This window comes from Ammodytes marinus (genome assembly GCF_949987685.1).
Source record: "Ammodytes marinus genome assembly, chromosome: 2".
In the NCBI taxonomy this organism is placed as follows: domain Eukaryota; kingdom Metazoa; phylum Chordata; class Actinopteri; order Uranoscopiformes; family Ammodytidae; genus Ammodytes; species Ammodytes marinus.
This window is the reverse complement of record NC_137231.1, coordinates 16,256,619-16,283,065: the sequence shown is the minus strand read 5'-3', so window position 1 is coordinate 16,283,065 and position 26,447 is coordinate 16,256,619. Positions and strand designations below refer to the sequence as shown.

At 39.6% G+C, this 26,447-nt stretch overlaps 1 protein-coding gene across 3 annotated transcripts in view; it reads right to left on the bottom strand.

Annotated features, from left to right (window-relative positions):
* Window positions 1-26,447, bottom strand: part of edil3a (EGF-like repeats and discoidin I-like domains 3a) — a 101,598-nt gene that overhangs the window by 44,754 nt on the left and 30,397 nt on the right. For all 3 annotated transcript variants that reach the window (XM_080039053.1, XM_080039054.1, XM_080039055.1), the window contains 2 exons: window positions 24,427-24,555; window positions 1,237-1,350 (listed from right to left, as the gene is read on the bottom strand). In XM_080039053.1, coding sequence (XP_079895179.1) covers window positions 1,237-1,350; window positions 24,427-24,555 — 243 coding nt within the window. The remainder of the gene's footprint in view (window positions 1-1,236; window positions 1,351-24,426; window positions 24,556-26,447) is intronic.

Below are 26,447 nucleotides of genomic sequence, written 5' to 3'. Positions count from 1 at the left end.
AAACCATGACAATGAACAATCTTTGTTTTTAAGATCTTTTGGGAGCTGTTTTGATGATCACATTCTGTCTCACTTCTGCAGAGAGTCAAAGAGAAGTGGAACTTGCATTTAGGCACCTAAAATACCTTGTATCATGATTAAACAGACCTTTATATGAGGCTCAAAGCTTAACAACATAATCCAACCAATTTTGTGTTTAAAGTCCTCAGTTTTACATGCTGTTACATGCATTAAAATCAGCAAAACCACAAGGGTTCCCATATTTTTGCACAGCCAGTTTTTCACATTTTATTTAATTTCATAAAACTAAATACTGCTTTTCAAAAAATCTTTGTTTGGAAAACATCCCAGTACTTAGCTGTTCCTGGTAAATTAAAGACATACCACTTTTACCTTTTTTGTGTGAAAGCAGAGTCAATTATAATGCCGGCTGAGAGGGGTTCCCAAACTTTTTCATATGATTGTATATATTTGACCTTCTGTCTCACTGTTTATAAAAAAAAAACAGTTTCCGTACATAAACTCCCCAAATGTCTCTCTTCCCCATTCAGACTTGTTCAAAAGTGCTACTGACCAACTGTGGTGCACTTGCAGTTAGACAGAAAATGTGATGAATTAATTTGTGAGTAGCAGTGCTCAGGGCTCAGAGCCCACTGATACATTAATCCTAATATGTTCCCGGACTGAGCAGACAAAATCCCCACAGTAACATTATAAACACATGAGACTGCTTTGAGCTTTCCAGCATATAGTGTACAAAAAAAGCCTCTTCGGATAAGACAGAGCTCCTTCTATACAGCCACTGGCCAAAAACAAATTAAATGAGGGCTCACAAGCATCAAGTGGCTGTGACTTCTCAGCATTATAATGCTTCTTCTTCTTCTTCTTCTTCTTCTTCTTCTTCTTACAGTACTACAGTATACTTCAGGGTTTATTGTGTTTGTCAGAACTGTTTGAGCATGTTTTCCATCCTATTTGTATTTTTCTAATGTTAAACACGAATAAAGTTGTGTGAGAGAGCTTACCCTCCCTGGTAAGTCATAGGTTATTTACAGGAATTATCAGCAAACTTTCTTCAATCGATAAGTTTGACTGGCTATTACACTCCCTGGCTAGTTGGCTTATAATAGTATCCTCTGTGAAATTACCTGCAACATCGAGTGTGCTGTTCAAATGAATGGCTAGTCGTAAAATAGTTCAAAGAAACACATAAAAAAAAGAAACATGAGCACTTACTGTATTGACAGTTCCTCCCCATGTACTCCCCTGGGCATTCACAGGAATAGTTGGCAACACGATCCGTGCAAATGCCCCCGTTCTTGCATGGGTCCCTTTCGCATTCATTGATATCTGGAAGAGCCAAGAAAAAAAAAATGCATTCATTAATTTGAAGGAGACATGTAGGCAATTACAAAGACCTTATCCTCATTAGAATGCATTGGTAGGGAGCATATATTGAATTATCTCTGTGTGTTACTTGATTGTGTCTGCCCACAGAAGCACTCACAAAGACACTGGATTCACACTGATTCTAATAAATCAAATGGATCCTCGGGGGACCATCAATGATGAAACACAGGCAGTGGAGTTTTGAAATGTAAAGAACAATTGACCCATTGTACTTTCTTTGTAATTTATATTATCATACTCTTCAGTGTACCTTTCACTATCAGTGATGCATTCCGATTCTTTTGCTATACAAACCATGCTTGCTCACTTCTACAATGCTATGTGAAGAAAGCAAGTTTGGAAATCACTAGAAATTTGGATTTGTAAACGGATGCTGATTGGCCAGTGTCTCTACAATAGTCAGAAGATGATAAATTAATGATAAAAAACAAGATTTTTTTATTTATTTCAATGGAGCAGCATTGGGTACCATTCAGTAAAATTGCAATTGTCAATGCATTAGGCAAATGGTGGTTTTGCACCAGTAGAATCAAAGACAAACCACCAGCAATGTTAACAAGTGCACTTAAAAGTCGAAAGTACTTTATTGGTTTATTCATTGCTAACACCAAAAATACAGCCGAAGTAGAATAACTGAAAATATATTTTTACAAGGGCTTTTTATAACTGTGATGTTTAGGAATTTGAAGACTTTTTGTTTGGTTGACATTATAATATTTAACTTAAGAATTTCCCCATAAAGGAGAATTTGTTCCATTCAATAATATTCCAAATTAAGCAGCCGAGAAGACTTGTTTGCGTCCATTGCATGAACAAAAGCTAAGCAGCCAGCATAATGTTTATTTTATGAAACTGAAATCAAGCAGCATTTTAGATTAACTGCAGCTGGACTCTATGGTGTCAGTAAATATAACCGGAAAATAGCAAAGAGACACAATTTTGCACCACTGACATTAATTGTGCAGTAGGCTTTCGCTCTGGTTGTTTCCTACTGTATAAACAATTAAAGCAGGTGACATATTGTACCTGCAACCACACCATCCCACCCACTTGCACCCTGTTCTATATTAGGCACAGTTAAGGGGAAAGGGATATAAGGGACGGTTTTCGAGTGGAGGGTGGAAAAGGGTTAAACTTTTGAACACTTTTGAACAAATTTCTAGTGATTTCCAAACTTGCCAATGGCTGTTACTAGACTTTTAATCCTCTAAAACCTACCGTGAACTAAGGTACATTCTGGCTTCATGAATATATAACCAGGCTTGAGATTTGGAAAGCTTAAGGAAGTGAAACATGATTAAAATAAGTCTGTCACGGTGCTTCATCTCTCTGAGATTGTATCTGCTATATCTATAATAGTCACTTGGGCACATTTGTAATATCTACAAAATATATCTCTTTTTTTGTTAAATTACTTGAATGTCTTAATGAATATCCTACAGAAATATAGTCATGGTCTTCATCAATAATGGTCACTAGAGTTAGATATAAGATTATATGAGTAGCACATAGAGGAGTGGAAAAATAATAAATGTTTTGCGACTCCAACTTGGTAGGAAAAAGACGCTTGATGAAATTGAGCTGTAAAACTTCTCCCAAAAGAGGATACAATACATCTGTGCATGTTGAACTTCAAGCACAATTATATATAAATATATATCTTATCTGGTATGCATGATGAGGCATTTTGCTTGTGTTTATGCCTGGACATGTATGATTGTATATGATATCATTACCACCTAACCGTGAGAACACAGCCATCATGCAAACAAGGCCTTCATGTTATGCAACTGCTACATCTAGCTGCAGACAAAGTAGTTGATGGGAAAAGCCGTGGTGCGGTAAAACTCAGTAGGCGATCAAATAAATGTACTCAACATGAAATAAACCGCAAAAACACAAATCAGAGATCCTCCACATATGATTCAACTTGTATATTTTGTTGCGTCATTCTTGGGAAGATTGTAGACAAATCACTTTACTAGCCAGCATGTTATCTTTTTGCATACAGAGCACAAGGAAAGGGCCACTTTTTACAGTTGTCACTCAAAACATTACTCTGTGCAGGAGACTTAGTAGCTATAACTCCAATGCAAACTGCAGGGTCCACTTATCTTGAATCATCCTGGACAATTTAAGTTATAGGTGTCAGACTTATTTTACTCAATTATGTATACATTGTGAATGTCAATTTCAAAGCCATTTAATAAAGCCAATTATACCCAATGTGCAGTTTGTGCACAGCTCTCATCTCCCCAAAATGATATCATGCTTAGCTCTACATCATCTACAGTCAGCTGCAGACCATGATGTTGAGTTTGCATCAGGGAGACTCAACCTATATGTAACGACTGGAGAGATGCGCTGCATACCTATTATTGACTGGGGCTGACAACTGAAGCTTTGAGCGGGCCAATAACTATTGCATCATTTGAATCTCATTCAGAAAGTAACCATACCATCACATTAAACCTCAATATGAGAAAAAGAAAAAAATTAAATTTTTGACCAATTTTACAGAAAACTGATTAATTCAATTTGTGTTAGTTCATGACATTTCGTTGGAAAATGTTTAAAATAAGGGAATTGTCAAATTCTGAATCCTGTAAATGGTGCACAACAGCAAATTAAAATGGTAAATGGACTTGACTTATATTGCGTTTTTTAGCCGATTTTCTCAGTCCCAAAGCGCTTTACATTTCTTACCTCATTCACCCATTCACACACACAGTCATACACCGATGGCAGTAGCTGCCATGCAAGGCGCTCTCTGAACCATCGGGAGCAATGTGGGGTTCATTGTCTTACCCATGGACACTTCGACATGTGGCGGGTAGGCGGGGGATCATAAATGGGATAAATGTGGGTGTATTTTGGGGCGTTACATTAATACAAACATTCTAAATGCTTGCTATAATAATATGCAAATTTCGCAATAATCAGTTCTTATTGTACTTCAGCATAATTTATTCCAGTACCTGTCATGTTTCAAATATGATTCCTTGTGTTTACCAGTGATCAGTGCTTAGACGAGGTAGAACAATCTGATATAATTACAAATCCACAAACAGCCAGCGTGACTCCTCCTATTGACAACACATTATTAGCATAGAGATGACATGCACTTGTCACAAGAAAACACCTTAATTATGGGAGGTAATTACAATCAAGAGCAATTATGTGTTAATATAATTTGAGTTTGAGGGGACCTGATCCTGGTAAGAACTGAACAGCAATGGAAATCCTCTTCCAAACATTTACTTTTTTAGTTTTGTAAATGCTTTATTCTCAAGAACTACTTTGTTTTAGCAAAAATGACAACAACAATAAAACTGCTAATCGATTTTTAGTTGAGGGTACAGCATGGCTGCATGAAACATCATTCATGTGCTCCACAGCATAGTAATTTGCATAGGGAACATAGTCTGTCCTAATCGTCTTGTTGCAACACTTAAATGGAAAAGTGATTTTATAGCCACTTGTGAACTGAATATAGATCAATCGGTTAATTAATACAGGAGCATTGATGTGAATATCCTAATATGTGCAAAGCAAATGTTTCTCACAGCATATAGCGAAATAAACATTTTTATTTTATTTTACCACTTAGCTGCTCTTTCTTTAACCTTTACGTTCATAACCTACTTTGTTGCCACCAGTACTGCCGATGCAAATACCAAATACAAAGGTGGGCCAAATGGGCAAGCCACTCAAATAGCCTGGGGCACAACATAACGCAGAGAGAGGAAAACACAGCTAGCCCATTTTACAATTTGCTTCCCTTTTATGAGAGGCCATCAGCCCCTGGGAGATCAGCAGAGAAAGTGAGACTTGAAAGCAGTGTATTGCCAGTAAATCAGCTGGGAAAAAAGGGATTACTTCAGGGACTGCAGTTAATCCATCCGATAAAAAACTAGAGAAGAGATGTGATGAGAAGCGTAGGGAGGATGGGAGGTACAGAAACTGTGAAAGAAAGAGAGGAGAGGGTAAAACAATGTGCCAGGAGAAAGGTGTGATACTGGTTAGGTAAATAAACTATGTTTACACAACTTCTTAAACCCAGCTACAGACATGCACCTGAGGAGTTTCCATCAATAATATTTTTCCAAGTCTATTTCAGTATGTAATTTAAGCTTTGAACTTTAAGCATTAAGCTACTGATATCTTCTGTTAAAGGCAAATTAAGTGAATAGCAGTATGTGTATCTGTGTCCATTCCCTGTATAATTTATGTATTCATTAATCAACACAATATATTGTATGTCACTGAAATTCCTTGGTGGTGTGTGGTTGACAGGGCTGATACTGAACAGGTACAAGGCCAATCAACCTCCTACCTAAGAGAAGAATGTCTGACAAGATAACATAATTGACTGCTTAGAGCTGAACCATTCAATGACCTCTTGGGTCATTTTAGCTTGAAAACATCGGATGGAACACAAATCAAAAGGAATTCACAGGCCGACCTGTGTGTACTTGAAGATATGCAATTGAATGCAATTTATATTTTTACTAATCAGGAGTCAGGACAACATAGATTACTAAATAAATGGCAGTCTTCGCCTATCTTCCCCTTCCTCTCTCTCTCTCAAACACACACACACACACACACACACACACACACACACACACACACACACACACACACACACACACACACACACACACACACACACACACACACACACACACACACACACACACACACACACACACACACACACACACACACACACACACACACACACACACACACACACACAGTCCCACTCACTCCCTTTTTTCTTTCCCTCTCCTACCCTGACGTGGCTGAAATAAGACACTGCCAGACCCCTACCATCAGGCAAACATTGCATTCTTGATGTGGGCTCAGCACTGTTATGTGCCCTCTTTTTGCAAGTCTAAATTTGTGTGATGGTGTTTCTAGACATATAGTTAGATTATATATGAGTTATTGTATTATATATTGCAGGGATGCAAACTTGTCCCTTTGCTGTTTTGAATCCAATGTAGATGCTAGGTGGATTTTATTTAGCAATAGCCATTACAATTTCGATAACACGTTCGATGTTAAAGTTTTTCCATAGAGTCCTAGGCTATAGCGAATGTACTGATTTTCCAAATAACTCTACTGCACAAGGAAGGGCTCTGGGACTTACAAAATAGTACAGACGTAAGTTGAGCTCTTCAGCCAATGTGCTTATTTGACATTAACGTTTGGCCTCCAATGGTTACATTTTGTTTGAAATAAGATAATATTAGCAAGGCTAATAATGTCAAAACATATTCAAGCGATTTGCTTTGGGACATGTTTTGGAACATGAGACTAATTCATGAGTTAAGAAGAGCACTTTGGCAAATTCAGTTAGAATGACAGAAGCTACATTGAAATGACCTTCTTTCTTTTAGTTGCAGTGGTTTTTGATTACAAATCTATCTCTACCAAAATATAACATATTGCTGTTTTCCATTTTGACTTCTTGATGAGTTTGCATCCCTGTTATAGTCTGGTCAAACCATATGTTGTTTTACTCTAAGTTAAATAGTTATTGGAAATTACCTTTTTGATCGTTAAGCAGTTAGAAATCCTATGCAACACATTTCTTCTTTTCGATTTGTGAAGAGTATGTGAATTTGCACATAAATATCAAAATAAATAATTCAATTCAGCCAGGGAAAACAATGTTCTCTACTAAGAACAAGGGAATTAATATCCATTTGAGGTTTGGGCACAACATATCCTCCTCACACCCACAAATCTGCCTGTCTTTAAACGTGGGTTGCCCTGGCACCAGCTGCTAGTATAAATAATACATTTGTAAAGTAGTCATACCACAACATGTGAAACATATTAAAATTAAGATTACGACGATAAGGTAAATACCAAAGACCTTTATCTCCTTCTGCAGTCTCCGGTCAAACTCACCATGCTCTTTTCGGTTCCCTACAACGTCTCTCTCCCTGGCTTTGCTCCTATTTTGCTCTCTAAAAAAGTGTCTCAGTCGGACAATATTGAGAGCAATGAATGGTGCCCCGTGTCAAGAACTACCACAGGCTGTGAGCACTAAATTGGCAATGCTGTGTCCAGATTGCAGGAACAGATCTGCAATGGGAGGGGTCACCTGTGCCCTTTTCCACTGGGCTGCACTGACCTCTACAGCGCCCGCACCGGCTACAGCCACGCAAACAGACAGGTCGATGAATCCACTTTCCAGTTCATTCAACAGGAACGCTGGTGTGTCAAAATCTAGCACAAAAGACAAGTTATTGAAGAGGTAAAAGTGCCATAAAGATAGGGCAAAAATGAGATTATTTCTAGTGCATTAAACCTTTTGTCCCTTTGAGTGTAAATTATTGTGCAGTAATTGGTGCTGGTAGACACTTCAAATAACAGGTCACTGAATTGACACCAAGCATTGTTAGAAAACCGATTTTTCGTCTTTCTGTTTTTTTTTTAACATTCAGTAAACATGTTCAGAAATGCCACTTTAAGTTGCACATTTCTGAATGATGTGTTTGAGAGCAGGGGCAGAGATACAACATAACCAAACTGACTCTGATTACTGTGGCTACAGATCATGGGGACAGCTACAGACAGTGAAAGGTTGATAGTTGTATTAAAGAACAACATCAAACTACAATAGCTGAGCAGCTAGCAGTTGCACCGGCTGTTAAACAATGTTCAAATGTTCACTCTTCCCCTGTGGAATGTTTTTCTCCAACTCTTTAAAAAGGCAAGTTGACAAGGCATGTGTAAATACTTGCAGATAGGAACAAGACACTACAGCTAGAAAGCTAAGGTTTGCCGCAACTTTTTTCTGTCTGTTTGGCTGTCAGGGCACAAAAACCCAGAGCAATGATCACATGACAGTTACAGTATTGCTCGATGCACAGGGTTTTTAAAAAAACAAAACAACTTTTTGACTGGCTGTTTGCTCATTTTCAATGTATGATGTTAGTTATAATGCTAAAAATAGCTTACCTCAGTTGGACTTACATACATATTCAATATCATCAGAAAGCCTTAAACCCACCCCCAACAACATAAATCATTATTGAAATAAATGCCTGCTGATGGCTTTTAATCCTAGCACACTTGTAAAGCCTCAAAAATGAATTAGCAGAATGAAAGGTAATGTCCCAGCAGTATTAGCCCTAAATCTTCCCCACTCCCTTCATTTAATTACAGACAGATGTTGGGTAAAAATTTTTTTTCATTTTTTAAGTCTTCTTTTACTCGGCCAACACACTCAGCCAAACAATGGGAGGTTAGTCATGGCTTTGCTTTCATGCGGAGATGTCTCATCATGTTACATCTCTGCATCTGGACTCAATTTAGCCCTCGTGAACAGTTTCGCCTGTAGAAGTTTCATATTATCTTATCTGTTTTATGTCACAGTTTGACCCACACATGTTTGGTAAGCAAGCCGACCCTCTTGACCTCTCTATCGAAGACAAGACAGTGGTTTGACCTCTACTGTCAGTGATAGACGAGAAGGAAGTGGACAAACAGTCGATTATGCCTTCCACATAATTAACCCTTGACCTTAAACACTCGCACTTCCTTGGAAGTAATCATGCTAGATCGGCCTGGGTTTCCCCTGAGACGGCTTGCTGATGATGCCTGATCCATAGTTGTATTGCAGATGTTGGATTTGGTACTGAAAGATTGCTCATAATCAGTCCGCACATTGAATGAATTCATTAGGGGGGAAAACGAGAGCCAATGATTAACATTACTTGGATGCTAGTCTGAGTACGATATCATATATTCCGCTCTGTGAAAGTTACATGTATGAAGGAAAATGTATGAAAATTCCATGTCTGATAAAGATAATTTATTATTGTTATGGGGTCTACCTCAAGGTGGCGAAACTGAACAGAACTAGTTTTAGATGTATTTATAATCAAATGCACATGGTGTTCTTCAACGACAACTTAGACACATCAGAGGGAGAATAACTTTACATGTTATTGAATGTTGTTCATGTTTTTTTAAGATATGTTTTGAGCATTTGTATGCTTTATTTGATAGTGCAGAGAGACAGAGGTGAAATGGGGCAGATATGGGAGTGACATGCAGAGAACGACCGCAGGCGGGAATCGAACCCGGGTCCGCTGCTGGGCCCGGCCTGGGAGGGGGACGACTTACCAACTGAGCTAAAGGCGCCCCCCCGAATGTTGTTCATGTTTGAAAAACAGAATCATCACTGCCAGCCTATGCTGCTGCACATGCAATGCTATACACATGCATATGAAGTCTTAATAAAAACACATGTTCAGCTGATAGGAAAGCACCTATCCATCCTGTGTTGGAATTTGTTCGCCATTATTATTTTTTAACTACTTCTCCTAAATCATGTTTGTCAGTTTTCATCTAACACAACACCGGCTTGAAAGAGGCGGAGATAAAAGAGCCTCCTGCTCACCTCTCAGTGGGGCAGACAGGACTCCTCAGAAGGTGGTATGTACATAACCAGGGGCTTTATTGCCAGCAAAAGTATGATACATGCACTGTTATTCTACCTGCATTCCATCACTTGTCACATCTAATCTCTTCTGTTGGTGTGCATTGCTCTCATTGATTATTTAATGGCTGAATGCTCACACAAGCTTTAGCATAGACTGTGCATATGCAAATATGTGTACATACAGTGTTACAGTAATAGAGCTGAATAGATTATTGCTCGCCTTTGTGAGTTCCAATCAGAAGACTTATAATGTTGCTGTACTTCGAGAAGTGCTGACAAGTCATCAGAGCTGCATCTTTGTATAAAGGCGATCAGCCCTGGACGTTGTGTTTGACAGGTCCTGGTGCAATGAAATGTGACTAGTCCACACTACACAAGGCCAAGACTAGCCCTGTCTCTCCACGTTGAGTCTGAGATAGAAGATGAAACATGGAAAGGCCTGTCTCCAATGTCAATCTACACTGTCAATCTCTCCTGAAGTGACTGTCATCACAAAAGACAGGATTCTTATCCAGGGTTTGATAAAGTCAGTTAAAGGAGAGATTCCACTCTGTGTATCCTTGAAATGTGAATCCACAGCCGTACATCTCAGCCTTGGTCATACGTTTCTAGGCTTATCATGAATATTGATGTAATAGATCTCATCCTCCATGCAGGTTAGTTTTCAAAAATGGTACATGCTTAATGTCTCGAGGGACACGATGATGCAAGAAGCTGTGAATTCAGGATTACGAATAATGCATTCCAAGGACTTGCTTCTTGAATCGGGATTAGCCCACTGAGAGGTTATTCACAACAGCCCTTCAGAAGCCCTTGAAAAGGTGTCTTAGGAAGCAATGCAGTGAGGTTCTGAGAAGCAGAATACTCAGCATTCCAAGGACATGCAGACCGGGGCCTCATCTGGAGCTGGGCTGCAGAATGTGAAGAGGCTTCAGCGAAGAGACAGAATGACACTCGGAGTAAAAGCCTTAAGAGTCATTTTAGGCTTTCAGATGGAGCCTCTGCAGCAGGTATGCAAGGGGAATACTGATCTATACCTTGGAACAACAGTGTGATCCAAAAGCTCTTTAACGTCACAGAGGCACACTTACTAGAATGTCTAAGGTACATTTAAATGGTCTGAGATGCAGATAGAAAGCTGAAGGATGTGATGGGCAATAGGCAAGCACAGGGTTGATGTTGGAGAATATAGGCATAACAGGAGATGGCTTTTACGAGACAACAATATTTGAGTATAAAATGTGCACACAGCACAAATACATGCAGCATGTCGTTATGGTCATGGGATAACTAAAGTCAGTATAGTGCTGGGGACGTACAGGTGTGTATAAAATAAGATTATAGTGAAGCCAAATGTTGTATACAAATTGTAAGTATTTTAAAGGATAAGAACATTTCAAATCATGACATATACTGTAGTAGATGATAATTAATGATTTCACGAGTTTAGTGAAGAACACCTGAAAAATAATGATGACCAAATGTATAAAGTCCTATCCACTAAAAGAAAAATACTTTCTATAAAGGAAATATTCTGAATGACTAATGCAGAGTCTAAAATTTAAAGTGCTACCTAATCGAGATAATTGAAGTGTTTTCAATAGAGTCCTTTTACATAGATTTTTATACATTAATTTCCTCTCTGACCGTCTCTCTGAACTAACCCTTTTCTAATCAACAAAAGAGGAGATTCTGTGAATGCTTTAATGAAAAAAATAACTACCATCCCCATATCAGCCATTCACACTTCTAAAACATGTCGTTCCACACTAAATTAAAAGTATGATTAAATCGGAGGTTAAATAATAATTATAAGATCTACCTGCTGGCAGGCGCGTTCCTAGGTTTCTGAGAGATCCGGGGCTTAGCCCAGGCCGTTCACGGCGATGCACGCGAAGATGCCCGCGCACCAACATTAAACATTCAGCAAAAGTTAACATTGAATTGTCATACACTTTCATGTACAAAGCGGTCATGTAGACTACAGAGGAAAAAAATAGATATAGTAGTAGCAGGCTTAATGCCTCTGGTACCATCACACTAATAGGCCTACAGTCACTAACGTTAGCTAGCTAGAGCATTCTAGCCGCAGACAAAGTACAAGTACATTTACCATAAGTAAGGTTTTCAAAACGTTTACAGACATTTGAATTACTGACATATAGTAAAGACATTGTGAAATCTAGGGCTTGTGCTCACTACTACTCACCTGTTGTAAACACTGAGAGACTGGCTGGCTGCTGAAGTGTAGGCTACTGACTCACTTGTTGCTCTAGTCTGTTCTGGTAAATGAGGGGCGTTCAAGGACCGTCGGAAATTCGATTATTTTTTTTATTTTTTTTTCAAAAAAATTAGATTCGGGGCTAATCAAATTAGATCCGGGGCTTTAGCCCCGAATAAAACAGCCTAGCGACGCCACTGCCTGCTAGGCATCAGCCAAAATCCAACATAATGTTTGTTTCAGTCAAACTGAACGGACTCAGTCTGTACTTAAGCAACTCTGATAAGAATTTGGCCACACACTGACAATTCTGAATTAATGCAACGCTGTGTAGTCAAGCTGAACATTTATCAGTGTTCTGTTTGGGCTTTCAATTCCAGCCAGAGGCCATGGGCAGGACTGAGTCTAACTCTTTTCCGCCACCTGGGATTTGGAAATGCATCTCTATTTATGCTTTGGCCATCAGCCAACAAGTCCATCCTTACTGCAGAGGCTAGGAGGTGACAACGCAGCTCAAGTGTCCGGAGGGACCGTACGCAATTAGGCCATGGTAACAGCTCGTTCCCTGCAACACCTCCACAGGAAGGATAAACCAGGTGAATGGTTGCTCAGGGAGCGGGAACAAAGGAAGAGGGGGAAAACACACCTTTTTTGGTCATTCTCATCTCATTATTTGACTTGGTGTTTTCTTCATAACATCCAAAGCAAACATTCTAAGGCCTTTTGTTTCTTGACATTTTCCCTTTCAACAAACAGCTGAAGGATTCCATGCTCCCACGTCCCTTTGACTAATTCACTTTCTTTCAAAACCGTCTTCTAGCAAGAGGCTAGCCGTTTCCTAGAAGAGTATGTAACAAGAATGCATTTCAAGCCAACAGTCCGACCACTTTTATATAGTTGAGCTTCAAACTGAAGCCTTTCTGTGGCATTATATTTGGTTTTAACTGCAAAGTGGTATTGTGGAAAAAAAGCTGCCTTGACTGTAATTTTGATGGCAAAGCATCACCTTGCCAAAGAAGAAAGGTTGATGGATCACCTTGGTAACATAGTGGTTACAGCAGGTTTTCTTATTCAAAGTATGTTTCTACAGCTGTTTTAATTTTGCAGGATTTACAGAACTGGGTGCTTTCTGAATGAATATAGAAAAGATGATGACATACCACTTTTATAGTATCACTCACAGATGAGGGTGTGATGCCATGCATAAGTATAACGCTGAGAAGATCAAGGCCAAGCACGGACATTCTTGGTCTGTTGCCATTCTTTTTTATTCAATAAACTTCAGTAAAAAAGGTCAGTTTTGATCCGTCAAACAAAAGGCTCCAATACAAAAAGGCGAAATAAAATATCTATGTGAGTGTCACAAAAATGTGGCCTTAAACACCTTGATTCCAACATCTTTCCCCAGACTGCTATCCATAATGCCCTCTGACAGAAGTGAGATAGAGTCAGCTCCTCCTGGGATGTAGGAAGTGGCAGCAGGAGGATACCCAAGAAAATAGACATTTGAAGTACAACACTGATCTTTGACGGGGTAACCTCCACTTTGTGGATGCATGTACACACACTCATGGCAAGCAAAAATACAAAAGACAAAAATATAGGAACATCAATTAAAAAATAGACTAACTGTTATCATAATATACTTTAATTCTAAGTAGGTATATTGCTTGAAACAGCCACTGTCCAATAACTGTCTTTATTCTGATTTAAACAAGACAAATGCTTTTAGTAGTGGCAGTGACAAAAATGTAATATGCATATGAGTTAGACCTTGTGGCTTCTTCTTTTCTGTGTTTGCACATTATCCTACTATCATGTCAACCCAACAAATGAAGATATGTAGTCATCCCTCAAATTGGATATCTACTTGTGGTAAAGCAAAGCACCCGCTCCCAAAAGTATAGGTGCCTTGGGCTAAATTAAGAAAGTGGAAATGCAGTGGAAATTAGGATGGGACAGGCAACATAGCATTGACACATATGGTGCCACACACAATTTGAGTGTGAGACTAACTGACAATACAACTATGACAGAAACACATCAGAATCAGTTTTTATGATGCAGTGTTAAAGTCGTCACAGACACCGATTCCTATTTCTTCACAAAGATACAAAGAACAATATATGTATATAAATAATAGAAAGCGTTGTGCCATATTTACTGACCAGATTATGATAGAACCACCACATTAAGAGCACTGCTTTTTTCTGTAATGATAATACATTTGCAGTTGAGCCAAAACAACAGGCATATCCAATTTGATCTGTAGAGATCCCTGCCAGAGAGAAAACGAGTACGGAGGTCCTCTCACTCTTTCCACTAGTACTTGATCACTGGCGTCTGATGGCTTGGCTGTTTAAATGTGGTTGCTTCTTTGGATTTTTGGGTGGGCTATGGACCTTTCCCCAAGGATTCTCCTGAACTCTTCCTGTAAATGCAGCCCTCTGGCCACAGACTAAGAGCCGTGGTTAGGCTGTGGGATTGTGGATGTAATGTTGAAAGGGTGCCTGGAAATGGCTATGTCCTCCACACAGCTGAACATCACTGTATGGAGCAACGGCAGAGCCTTGAGGCCGCCAGTGATCACAATAGTTCTGAGGCCACTTTACGTAATGTGATACATTTTTAGATGTGTGATACTATGAAGAGAAGACCTTGAGAAATCCCAGTTGAATCTTGAGTCAGTAACACAAATAAAGAATGAAAAAGTGCTGTACTGATAGTTTGAAGTAATAGAACACTTATCCAAACCAAAGAAGACAGGAGGAGCAAAGCAAGAGCACGGGTCGTAAAAGAAAAAACTGCTGTTAAAAGTTATTCATGCTAATTTATGCAGACAAAAATAACACTAGAGTGCAGATTAGCATAATTTCAGTAAGACTTGCCAGCTCTTGTAACCTAGCGGCTGTTAAAAGGAGGCAGATTAATGCCTACAAGAACAGACCTCAGGCACTGTGACTAAACTGATTGCACTATTTGTTTGGAAAATAGGTTAACTTCATGTGGACAAAGTACTCCTTCCGCCTGCTTACCATGGAAAAGTTTTCCTTTAACAAAGTTTTTCACCAACTCATAGTCATACTTAAATCGATCTTAATCCAGTTAGCTAAGCCTGCCCCTAAACAGAATTGTTCTTAAACTCGAAAGTGAAAATCCGCCGTTATACAACATTCAGCTATACTGCTCATGATCTAAGACAGTTAGTGGATTTGGGCGCATGAACAACTCTCCCCGGAGCTATAAAACTAAATAGTAGCAGCCCTTTGTAGAGTTTCATCACTTGGATGGAAAGCTGATTCTGTGGACACGGTGGCAATTTGCGAGGTCATTCGTGGGAAATATGGGTCCATTTTCTGCTGCAGTACTGTTTTCATTTTTGCAGAGATAACCATGAACAGACGGAGTAAACAAATTCTTATTTAGTCGACGTTTGGCACTCTGTGTACTGTCAGAGGAGCAGCTCCTGGAGTGATGGTCCTAAAAGTGTTGCCAAAGGGGGAACCATACTGTATGTATAGGTCTGTCAAATAACCACTCAATAGCTACACAATTGCTATTTTCTGTTAGAAAAGGACACTTATGTTGGTAATTTAAATAATTTGAGATGTCATTAACATTTAAGAACCGGAGGAGGAAATGCTCAGGCTTTATTGTGATCTTTGCTGGAGTGACTTTAACAGTGCAGCCTCACAGTAAGAAGGCGAAACAACTGCCTCATTCATGGTGAGAGGGAGCAAAACAACACAACTCCGACCAATTCTCTCCTCCCCACCCGCTGGCCTGTCTTCGGCAGCCTCAATTGGAGGAGAGAAATATACGCCGGCTAACAAGAGTTCAGTCTCTTCCTCCCCCCCGCAATCACAACAGACTCTAGATTCCCAGCTACAAAGTCACCTCCTGTGAGGAAGTGGCGGGTTTGAGAAGGGCAAGTCATTTTTCGTCCTGATGAGGTGCAGGTAAACCACTTCCAAGCTGTGCTAGTCAAGCAAGTTGTGTGTGCTTACGGGGGCGGAAGGGGTGCTGGGACCAACCGTTGGACCTCTGCTTCTGCCCGATAAACAGAACATATTGTTGTAGACAAACGTTCACGGGTTAAGATGTACATAACCGCTGTCCTTTAGATACTCACTCGTGCCTCCATGTCTATGACATTGTCTCGCTCTCAAGCATCACATTTAGCACACTGCACAGAAGCTGGTGGATAATAAGTAAGCTCTCTCATTTGCTCACTGACTCACTCTCCATACAATTCCTTTGAAAGGCACAAATACAGAAGGACTGGTGAAACATCAGAGTGTAAAAAAAATAAACGAGAAAAGGAAATACAAGCGCCAATGGATGCTTACTCACCAGCTGTAAAGCACACGTAACAGCTCACTAATGCAATCTTAAATTTGTTACCAACGAGTGAGCACAGAGTGGGTCCTTCTGGAGTTAATTTTCCCCTTGCGCTGCTGAAAGAAGGCAGTCTGCGATCAGCCCCAGGTGAGTTGACTATGTAAAGGATCCTTGCGGCTCTACATCAGGGGCAACAGCCATAGACACTGGCTGATTATCCTGTGGCAAAATGCTGTGAAGGCAGCAGGGCTAATACCACATGATATAAACTGTCAATACGTGATCAAATGCAGGGCAACGCTTTCCAAAAAAATCTCACACATCCTCCACTTAGCCTCAATCAATCCTACGCTGCTGGTGTGTTTCAGAAAAGAAAGGCAGAGACATTTATTGATCAATGAGCAAGAGGGAATCCACTCAAAGCCGAATTGACTCCCCCCTCCGCTTTTGCAGTGTCTGAATACGTTTCTGCAAATGTAACCTGTGATCGAGTTTTAACAGAGTAAAGAGGGTGATCTATCATCTTCTTCTGATTTGCCAAGATATGATTACATGTTTTCATCAAATTAAGATTATGTTGTTCCACATCACTATGAGGGGGTCTTGTTACACAACACGCACGGTTTATGGTTAGAAAACACAGCACCATTACTGTGCAAAAGAAACAACTTCCAATGAAAGTCCCAACTCTTTATTCTTCATTTGACCTTGACAGAATACAAATGCTTGGGCTAAAAAAAAATGATCTGCAACCTCATGATGACTGAGGCAATCAGTCCCAATCTTCACACTGTGACAGCTCATTATAATGTTTGGCTACCTGCCCATGGCGCTCATTCTTTCAGAGACGTGACGCCACACTATTTGACAATCATGAACGCTAAAGAGGTCTCCACTAAAAAAAACAGTGAGTTCAAACTGATTGGAAAATGTTATCAAACAATTATTTGTTTATGTTATCATGAGTGTTATTTCAAAAGTAAAACCTTAAGTCAATGCTTGTGGGATGAACAACTAATTCTGCACAAGTACAATATAATGCAAAGTCCAGAAGAGCAACTTTTAATGGAATAATCTAACAATTAGCGAACAAGATACAGGGTTGTGTAAGGAAAAATAATTCCAATATCATATGATGTTATAGCCCCCATCATATGTGCATTTACTTTATTTTATAATCAAATAATAATCATACAATTAAAATGTGACTCCAATAATATTCTCATTTCAGTACAGAACAGGGAGTGGAGAAGGGAGGGAAGGCTCGGGCTTAGAATAATTTGGTGAATGGTACAGGCCTGACTCATCTCAACTTTCATAGATAAGAAGTAATATCCAAGGCTAGGAGCATAGGATAACTTTTAACGAGAAGACAACGAGGAAGAAGAAGGATGGACTTTGAAAACTGCCTGACAACGAGATTAACCAATCAGTAGACATTTTCAATATATGTTAAGAGACTCTGCTGTAGAGAGAGAACTCACTTTCTTTTTGTCCTGTCAACCTGCCTTGTCAATTTACTTAAATAAATACTGAGGCCGAGATTCCGAATTTTAAACCTTTCTCCATGGCATTTTTTCCTTCATAAATAAGGCTAAAGAACACGTATATCTTTATTTCTAACAGTTGTTGCATTGATAAGTAAGAGCTTCTGTGTGGAATCAGCCGTGCTAGGAACGGACTCTCCCGACTGCCACACATCAGCATTTATTCACCATCCAGCAGGATATCACTCTTTCTACTCGCAAGCCTGTTCATTCTTTATGTTCATTTTGCTTCGCTCATTGGTTGTCTGTCTGTCCTCTTCCAGTTTTCCCTGGGGGAGACGAGACGGTGTGGATCCGGTCCCCCCTCTGGCAGCATCTGAAGTCCTCCTGCATCCACACTATTCACACTTTACTTTAGTATTACCATGTAAACATCTTTTTTTTTTTTGAGACCGAATACTCTTTTACAAGGGAGACCTGTTTTCCTTTCCCACGTTACCATTCACACTCACATTCATACACCAATAGCAGGCTAACTATCGACATTCACACGAGGCAAGGTGGGTGAAGTGTCTAGCCCAAGGACACAACAACCATGACACAGGTGGCAGGGCGGGGATCGAACCTCCAACCCTTTTATCATCAGCCGACCCACTCTACCAACTGAGCCACAGTCGCCCACAAATTTAATGATTGACCACATCTGGTCAATCATTACATTTGTTTGTGATTTTTCTCTACATATGACATCTATTGCAGGATGTCCGTCCTGGGAGAGGGATCCCTTACTCTGTCAACTCTCCCTGAGATTTCTAAAAAAAAAAAAAATCCCGATAAAGGGTTTTTTACTGGGAGTTTTTTTCTCAGCCGAGCTAAGGGTCTAAGGGCAGGGTGTCATACTGTAAGTAATGTAAAGCCCACTGAGGCAAATGTCTATTTGTGATATTGGGTTATACAAATAAAACTGATTTGATTTGATTTGTAATGCTTGTAAGTGACATCAAACGTATGCCACTTTCACTTTATTTACACTGCTGCCATCACCTTTAGCTGCAATTTTCTGATGTTTGCTTCGAGTTGATTCATTGACAGCTCCTTTCTAAAAAATAAAATAAGTCAACAACATTACCTACAGCTCAGTATCAGGCCATCAAATAAGTCTGAAATAGCTTGTTTTTATCCTTATTTTGCATGTGCGACATCATTCCTGGCTGTGCTTCACAAAACTGGTCTAACAACCACGATATGTAGTGCATGTTTTTAGGATAACGTTCAAAGGTGTGAAATTGGATTTAGCCTTGACTTAGCAAAGAAACATGAAGAGCGCGGTAAAAAACCTACACATATTATGTTACATATCTATACTACACGGTATATAAAGCCAAACATTGATCTGGGCCAATACTGATTTAAAACACTGGATTACTGTATCATGTCAACTATAGGGTAATCCTACAATATGATTCAATCCTGGATACAACCTTTCCAAGCAGCTGACATCCATTCAGTAGAAACAGCTGTGACCTTGTTTAGAAAAAGACTGATGAATGTATTGATGAATTGATATTGTTTACAGATGCATCACCAAAAACGTAATGTAGAAGTTTGAACTGCCATCTGTCCATTGGTTGCTACTTATTTTAATGACCCACACATTATGATTGTTCAGCGGTACTAATGCTGGGGTCAGACTACAGAATATCAGCCTGATAATAGCCCGACCTGTAACTTAGATGTAGGGTGTCAGGTGGGCTCGGAAACTATCAATGACAATCTGGTGCGATAATGGATCAGTTTATCTCAGGTAGTGTTTCATAAAGGACGACATCCGATGCCACATCTAGGAGTCTTCATGATGTCTCTACAAGAAAAACTGGCATGTTGGATTTTTTTTTAGATGAGGCCGCCCACAAATGTAAACATGGCTATTCGAAAGAGGAGCAAAGATGCTGATGCCGCTCGCCAGTCAGTCGTTTTCTTCTTTATTTTATTTGTAGTTTTAGAGCAAAAGACAGCCATACAAGCATTTAAAAAGCTCTTCTAACGGCATTATGTATTTACAACTCTATCCTGATGACATCATGCACGCCGTGGAGGAAGGCAGGCGTGACTGGCGTGTATTTTGCCATATCTCTTGGATTTGACAGCTCTATAGATGTCTGACAAAGTGACCAACGTAACAGACAAAACATATTGTGTAGTCAAAATCTGGCATAATACACTCATTGTTTTTGTTCCGTTTCTTGTATCCTACATAATTGCCAGTTAACCTTTTTTTCAGATTGTTATCCTTTTATTAAGCTTTTCGTCCACTAAAGGCCAAGACATAACAAAGCAAGCAAGTTAAGCTGTCTTTCTAAAAGCAACAAGTATTATTATGTCTTTATTATTACATTGCAGGAACTATCCACACAATTTGATTATTAATTTCTTCAGATGAGAAAAAAAATTCAAGTCTCTCTCTCTCTCTCTCTCTCTCTTTCTAACCCACTCTCTTCTATTGAACTGTAATGAACGCGAGGTAAATTGGCAGACATTAATGTGTATTTAGCCCATATCAAATCAGTTTTTCACCAGCCTAAGGGCTTAATAGGAAAGAATAATGACATGAATGCTTGCCAATTGCTCACAATTCTGTCTTGAGACAAACACAATGACATACTATTAGTAAAGTGACTCGCTCCAATTCCTTTTAGGTTTTGTGCGTTTTAATACATGGGGAAAAAACAATGATGTGGAAAGCAATAAATAATGACTGATACCGACCTCTTTTTGTTTCAGTGACCTCCAAATTGGTGTCATATTTAACCCTGGAGTATTATGGCAAAATTATGAGACATATATAGATTGCTTCTGAAAGCATTGGTTAACATCTTTCTTTCTCTGAGGGTGTCCATCCCTCTTTTTCTTTCAAACCAATAACGATCCATTTCACCCCACAGCTTGCGCCATGATACATTAAATCCATTACTTACTAGTACACCTACGATGAAGGACAACTGTGTTGTGCAGGCTAATGCAATGCTCAGCCGAGCACACACACACACACACACACACAAAAGGCAGGGCAGCCACAGGACTTGGCCTATATATCATACTGCAGGATTTAGATAGATTTAACACTTACAGACAAAGCTGCTTGCTATGTCCAAATCCTGGGATCTGTTCAAAATGCTGAAGGTTCTCTAGGAAATAGCAATGTATAGGCTTGATGCTTTACTTGTGTATTTCTACAGCCTGCAAGCTGAAGATGATTCTACCTAGAGATCGACCGATTATCGGCGCCGATATTCAGCATTTTGACACATATCGGCATCGGCCATTTTTTTTATGCGGTGATGCATGACAAAAACAGTGCGAGACATGACAAAAACACCATTGTGTGTGGGACAAGACTACATGAACACGTGTTGGACAAGACAAGCTGTCAGAGACAAGACACAAATAACAACAAAAAGAGCAAGTAATAAAAATAAATAAACAAAAATATATATTATTATATATAGGGGAGAACGGGGGAATCTGAGGCATCGGGTAATGTGAGCCACCCCCTGTATCTAGGCAACGGAAAACATTTGTGGTCATGTGAGATATATGTTTTCAAGCCCCTCTCATTTCCCCATGGCCCTGAAAGAGAGGACCACATGGTGCTGTGGTAAGCATGTTTTTTTCACCAAAATAGGTATTTTGCATGTAAAAGTAAATGTTCTTGCTGTCAACTTAATCAACTGTTGTGCCAAAGCAAATGTATTCACTTAGAAAAACTAATATCATACGTGTTGATGAACTACCAACATATGAAACCATGTGATGCTGATAACTGAAGATTAGCCTGGAATGCTAAGAGAGGTAGTTTTTTCTCAAATTGCAGTGGTGGGGGAAAGTGAGCCAAATGCTGTGGGGGGAAGTGAGGCACTGTCTCACTTTCCCCCACCATGAGGCACAAGTTAAGTTTAGTCTTAAACATATTTTAATGTAATATTACATGACATGTTTTATTTTAATGTCATACACATTGTAGAAAAGCCATCATGCCAACGAAATACACCAGGAAGACGACCTGGGGCAACCACACGGAAAGAGCACTTTCTCATCGTTCCCTGTAACCTTCAGGGCTGGAATGTAGAGTAGGCCTAGTTGTAGAGTATGATAGGCTGATGTTATAATCCAGTTGGGTCTTCTCCTGTGTTCTGAGTCCCAGGCTGTTCTCGCTGGTTCTGATTTTCCTATGTATTAACCCCCAGACACAAGCTGGCTCTAAGGGTCCTGTGTTCTGGCCCCCAGACTGTGCTCTAATCTAACTGGTTCTATCTTTCATTTGAATCTTATTAAAACCTTTTGAATTATAATATGTTGTATTTGATTTTGTTCAGAGTTACTTTCAAGTGTTTAGAAAATTAGCTTTGCTTAATTGACCAAACCCCATCATTCTTTTACTAGTCCGACATTAGTTCTGGAATGTGTGGCTAGCTTTCAGGATTATAACTGTAATAATCAAAGCATGTTGTTATGGTAGTTTCAGAGTGGAAAGTGGTTTACCCCCAGCTGGTTCACTTTACCCCCTTGATTTTCCTGGTCTGGCTCAGTTTACCCCACAGCTGGGGTAAAGTGAGCCACATGACAACTTTTTTTAAAACAATCATATTTTCACTGCCCTTTGTCTTGAAAAAATTCTGCTAATGTCCATTTCATTTTTAGGAAACATCCTGAATTAATGGGAAATGTGTACATTTGAGTGATAAATCATTTTAGCTTACTTAGAGGGGAGCAAATGTAAAAAGTGGCTCAGATTACCCCATTCTCCCCTATACGATAAAGAAATAGGAAAAAAATTAAAAATACAGAAATAGACTAGTAGTAGCTCATGGCATATTGAAATAGTGGATGTGAGTGAGTGTGTGTGTGTGTGTGTGTGTGTGTGTGTGTGTGTGTGTGTGTGTGTGTGTGTGTGTGTGTGTGTGTGTGTGTGTGTGTGTGTGTGTGTGTGTGTGTGTGTGTGTGTGTGTGTGTGTGTGTGTTTGTGTGGGTGTTTATTGGGAGGGAAAAGTACTGTGGCTAACGTCTGTGGGTGGTTGTACAGGGCGCCATTCAGCGCCTGTGGCCCCTCCGACCACCACCTCAGACATACCGCAGTCGTACACATTCACATTCGGCATCGGCTAGTGATAAGAGATCAATTTATTTTGGCTCTGATGCAGCCGCGCGGAGAGGAGAAACAGTAACTGTTTCTCATTGTCTGGTTTGGTTTCGAGGTAAGTTAAGGCAGCAGACTCTCCCGAAATTGTAATAAATATCCCAGTTAGGGGTGTGCACGGGTACACGTGTAACCGGTTAGTAAATCACAACGAGTTCAGGAACATTTTAGGGAGCCATTTATTTGCTTAAATTGTGTTATGTTGCAAATCTGATAAGCTGTTGTGTTTATTAAACATATTCTTAAAGGCATTTAAATGAAGTTAAGTGTTGGAGTTTGTATTATTCAAAATGTTGACGCCAATATTTTCCCTTTTTCTGCAAATTAATATCGGCTCCAAATATCGGTTATCGTACCCCTTGACTACCGATAATCGGGATCGGTATCAGCCCTGAAAAAAACATATCGGTCGACCCCTAATTTCACCTGTTACACACCATCTTATTTTTCAAAATAAATCAGCAGCATATTAACTAAGTTCAGCTTCCTGAGAGTACATCGCTTCTTTGGTAGGTTCTGCAAATAATATTGACACAAGAAAGCCTTGAACCCTTTCTAATATTTGCTGTGAAATTGACTTTGTAACTAATGCTGGAAAGTAAATAGAAACAGACTTCCTCAGCAGAGGCTGCATTCCTGTTGCTGCCATAAACAGTTTTAAAATCAAAGTTGTTCAAACTGGTTTGTTGTGGAATTTCAGGAGTTACAACAACAATCAACATTCAATGTTCAAAATGCATTAGTATGACCTCTATTTATATCATGATGCAGTGCACTTAAGCAATGGCTTTTTTGTTAGGTACATGTCCAGTTGTTTACAGTTGCCAGCGAGGGTCACACGTCACAGATGCATTAGTGCCCAGGTTCAGGGTGTTCAGAGTTGTAAGCGTAGAGAAAGTCATTTTAACGATAGAGCATTTAATATACTCAGGTTGAGAACAATGCTCCTGTTCTAATGTAAAATGTTATCTCATAGGCAGCAGAAAACCTTCCAACACTAACCTTTAGTAAGAGCATGCTCAACAAAATAAAGCGAGTTCAGCATTTCCTTTCTCTACCAAAGCCCACTATCAATTTTGCTTCTGCGTCTGTCAGCATTTCACAAAATGTACTCTGTTCAAGGTCATTATTTTTTGTTGGAAAATCAGTTCATTCAAACAGGCAAATGATACTTGATAGAAATGTGTAAAAGGGGGCCCACAGCTTTACCGCAAACTCTTTAATTAAAATGTCATATTTTAGTGAAAAGTATTTGCTTTCAGATTATTTCAGAGGAACAGGGAAGGGGGGCGGTCCTACTCACTGTGTTGGCAGTGAACTCCACTGAAGCCGGGTGGACACTTGCAGACGTAACCGATGAAGGTGTCCCCCCTGTAGGTCTCACTGATCTCACATGTTCCTCTGTTGTGGCATGGGTTTGGATGGCAAGGCCCTGAGAAGAGAAAAAAAGCACACCACCATTTAGAAGTCAGGTTCTGTGCCTCTATTATAACAGTGAGTTAAGACGATGAGACACTGATAATGGGCTACATATTTTTCCTTCTCCTCTACCATGTAAAGATGTACACAAAGTTCTCGAGTAATGTATTCACTGCGGCATAGCACACTGCTGATTGTTCTTTGTCCCTGTTGGCATGGCAATTATATTCATTCTCACACAACCTGACAGACAATTAATTAGGAACAAAACAAACAGACAAACAGCACTTGCAGTTTTAAATAAATAAATTACAATTAGTTGAACTTTGCTGTGTTTGAGTAGAACTATTTGACAGGCAAAAATGAGGACATGAGAGTGAAGAGAGGTATGCTTCTGGTGACTGCGACTGTTGGACTCTTTGGTCTAGGGGGCAGCAGCCTAAGGCAGCCTCTAAAAACTAAAAACAATATTGAATATGTCCCTTCAAGGAAGGCATTACTTTATCATGACAGCATGAAGTGGAGAGCACAGACTAGCTGCAAGGTCAAACCATGTCACATATATGCACAGTAAAGCATGCATGTCAATACAGATAATTCATAGATAATTCCCATTAATATGACGTTGTTTCATGTCATTTTATGATGCATATGATTAATATTGAGTTTCGACAGTAATCATTATGCCTCGTTGCCTTGTTTTCTTTCTTTTTTTGCTTCACATTTCACTTGTGTGGTTATTTGAAAGAAACAAACCGGGAAATCCTAAAACTACAGTGAATGCTGCTGGTATGACTCAGCAAAGTATTTCTCAACCAGTTAAAACCCCAAAAAATAGGCGAGCCTTCTGAGGTAAAATTAAGCGTTGCTGAGATGTGCCTCCGACAGCCATCATCAGTGCGTCCGAGGTTGAACGCTTGGCCGCTGTAGTGTGTTAACACGGTAGCTGAAAAAAAAGTCAGATGCAGACACGCAGCATAGGTAGGATGTGTGTTCCAGGGGTAACATTTTGGGAATATACAGCAATTTAAAAAGAATTTCAATAAAATAAAATAAAAATATTTAATGATAAATAACCCAGTTGGAACATATTCCTTCTGTGATTGTTTTATTTCTTTCTTTCTTTTTCAAATTATTCTCCTCAATTAACTAATTGTGTCTTTGGGACCAATGGTGATAACCACACAACGTTATTACAGCCAAGTGTATATGACACAGCAATATATCACTTTGGCAGAGCCTGCAGCGTTGTGCCACATTACTGCCATCTAAAACCTTTCTTGAACTAACCTGCAGCACAGGGGCAAATGTAAATGCTGAGGCCTTGACCAGGGTTTATTGGTTTCATAACTCAAGGGCCTGCCAATAGCTGTCTCATCTTTTAAACATTGAGTTGTACAACTGCACGGAGGCTGTCAAAACTTTGTGGATTGAGATTGGATAGGAAAACTTAAGACACCTCCCATTGGATAATAATGAAAACTTGGCAAAGGCTCAGGACATGTTGAACATGGCGGATGTGAACGGTACTTTGGTGGTTTATGTTTTAAATTATGGTCAATGAAAAGCTTGGAAAAGTCTGCTGTCAGAAGAACCAGAAAAGGCTTGACAAATTGGCTTCCTTGAGCCCTTTTTTAAAGCTGTCTGTCTGAAATTTGTATTCTAGTCTCCTTACAGTCATATCTTAAAGTTGACAAGTAAACTGTGCTTTGGCGGCTCTCTTATTTCATTTTAAGTGATGAGCAACAAGAAGGAGTCTCAAGGGTAGGACTATCATGCCCTCTTAAGTCAATTTGACGAATGAAGAACCACGAGCACAAAATTCACAGTGTCAAGTATACGGGTGCGGCATTGGATCGTACACTTCATCATCTGCTCAACCATTTCAGGCTGGCCCCGACCCAG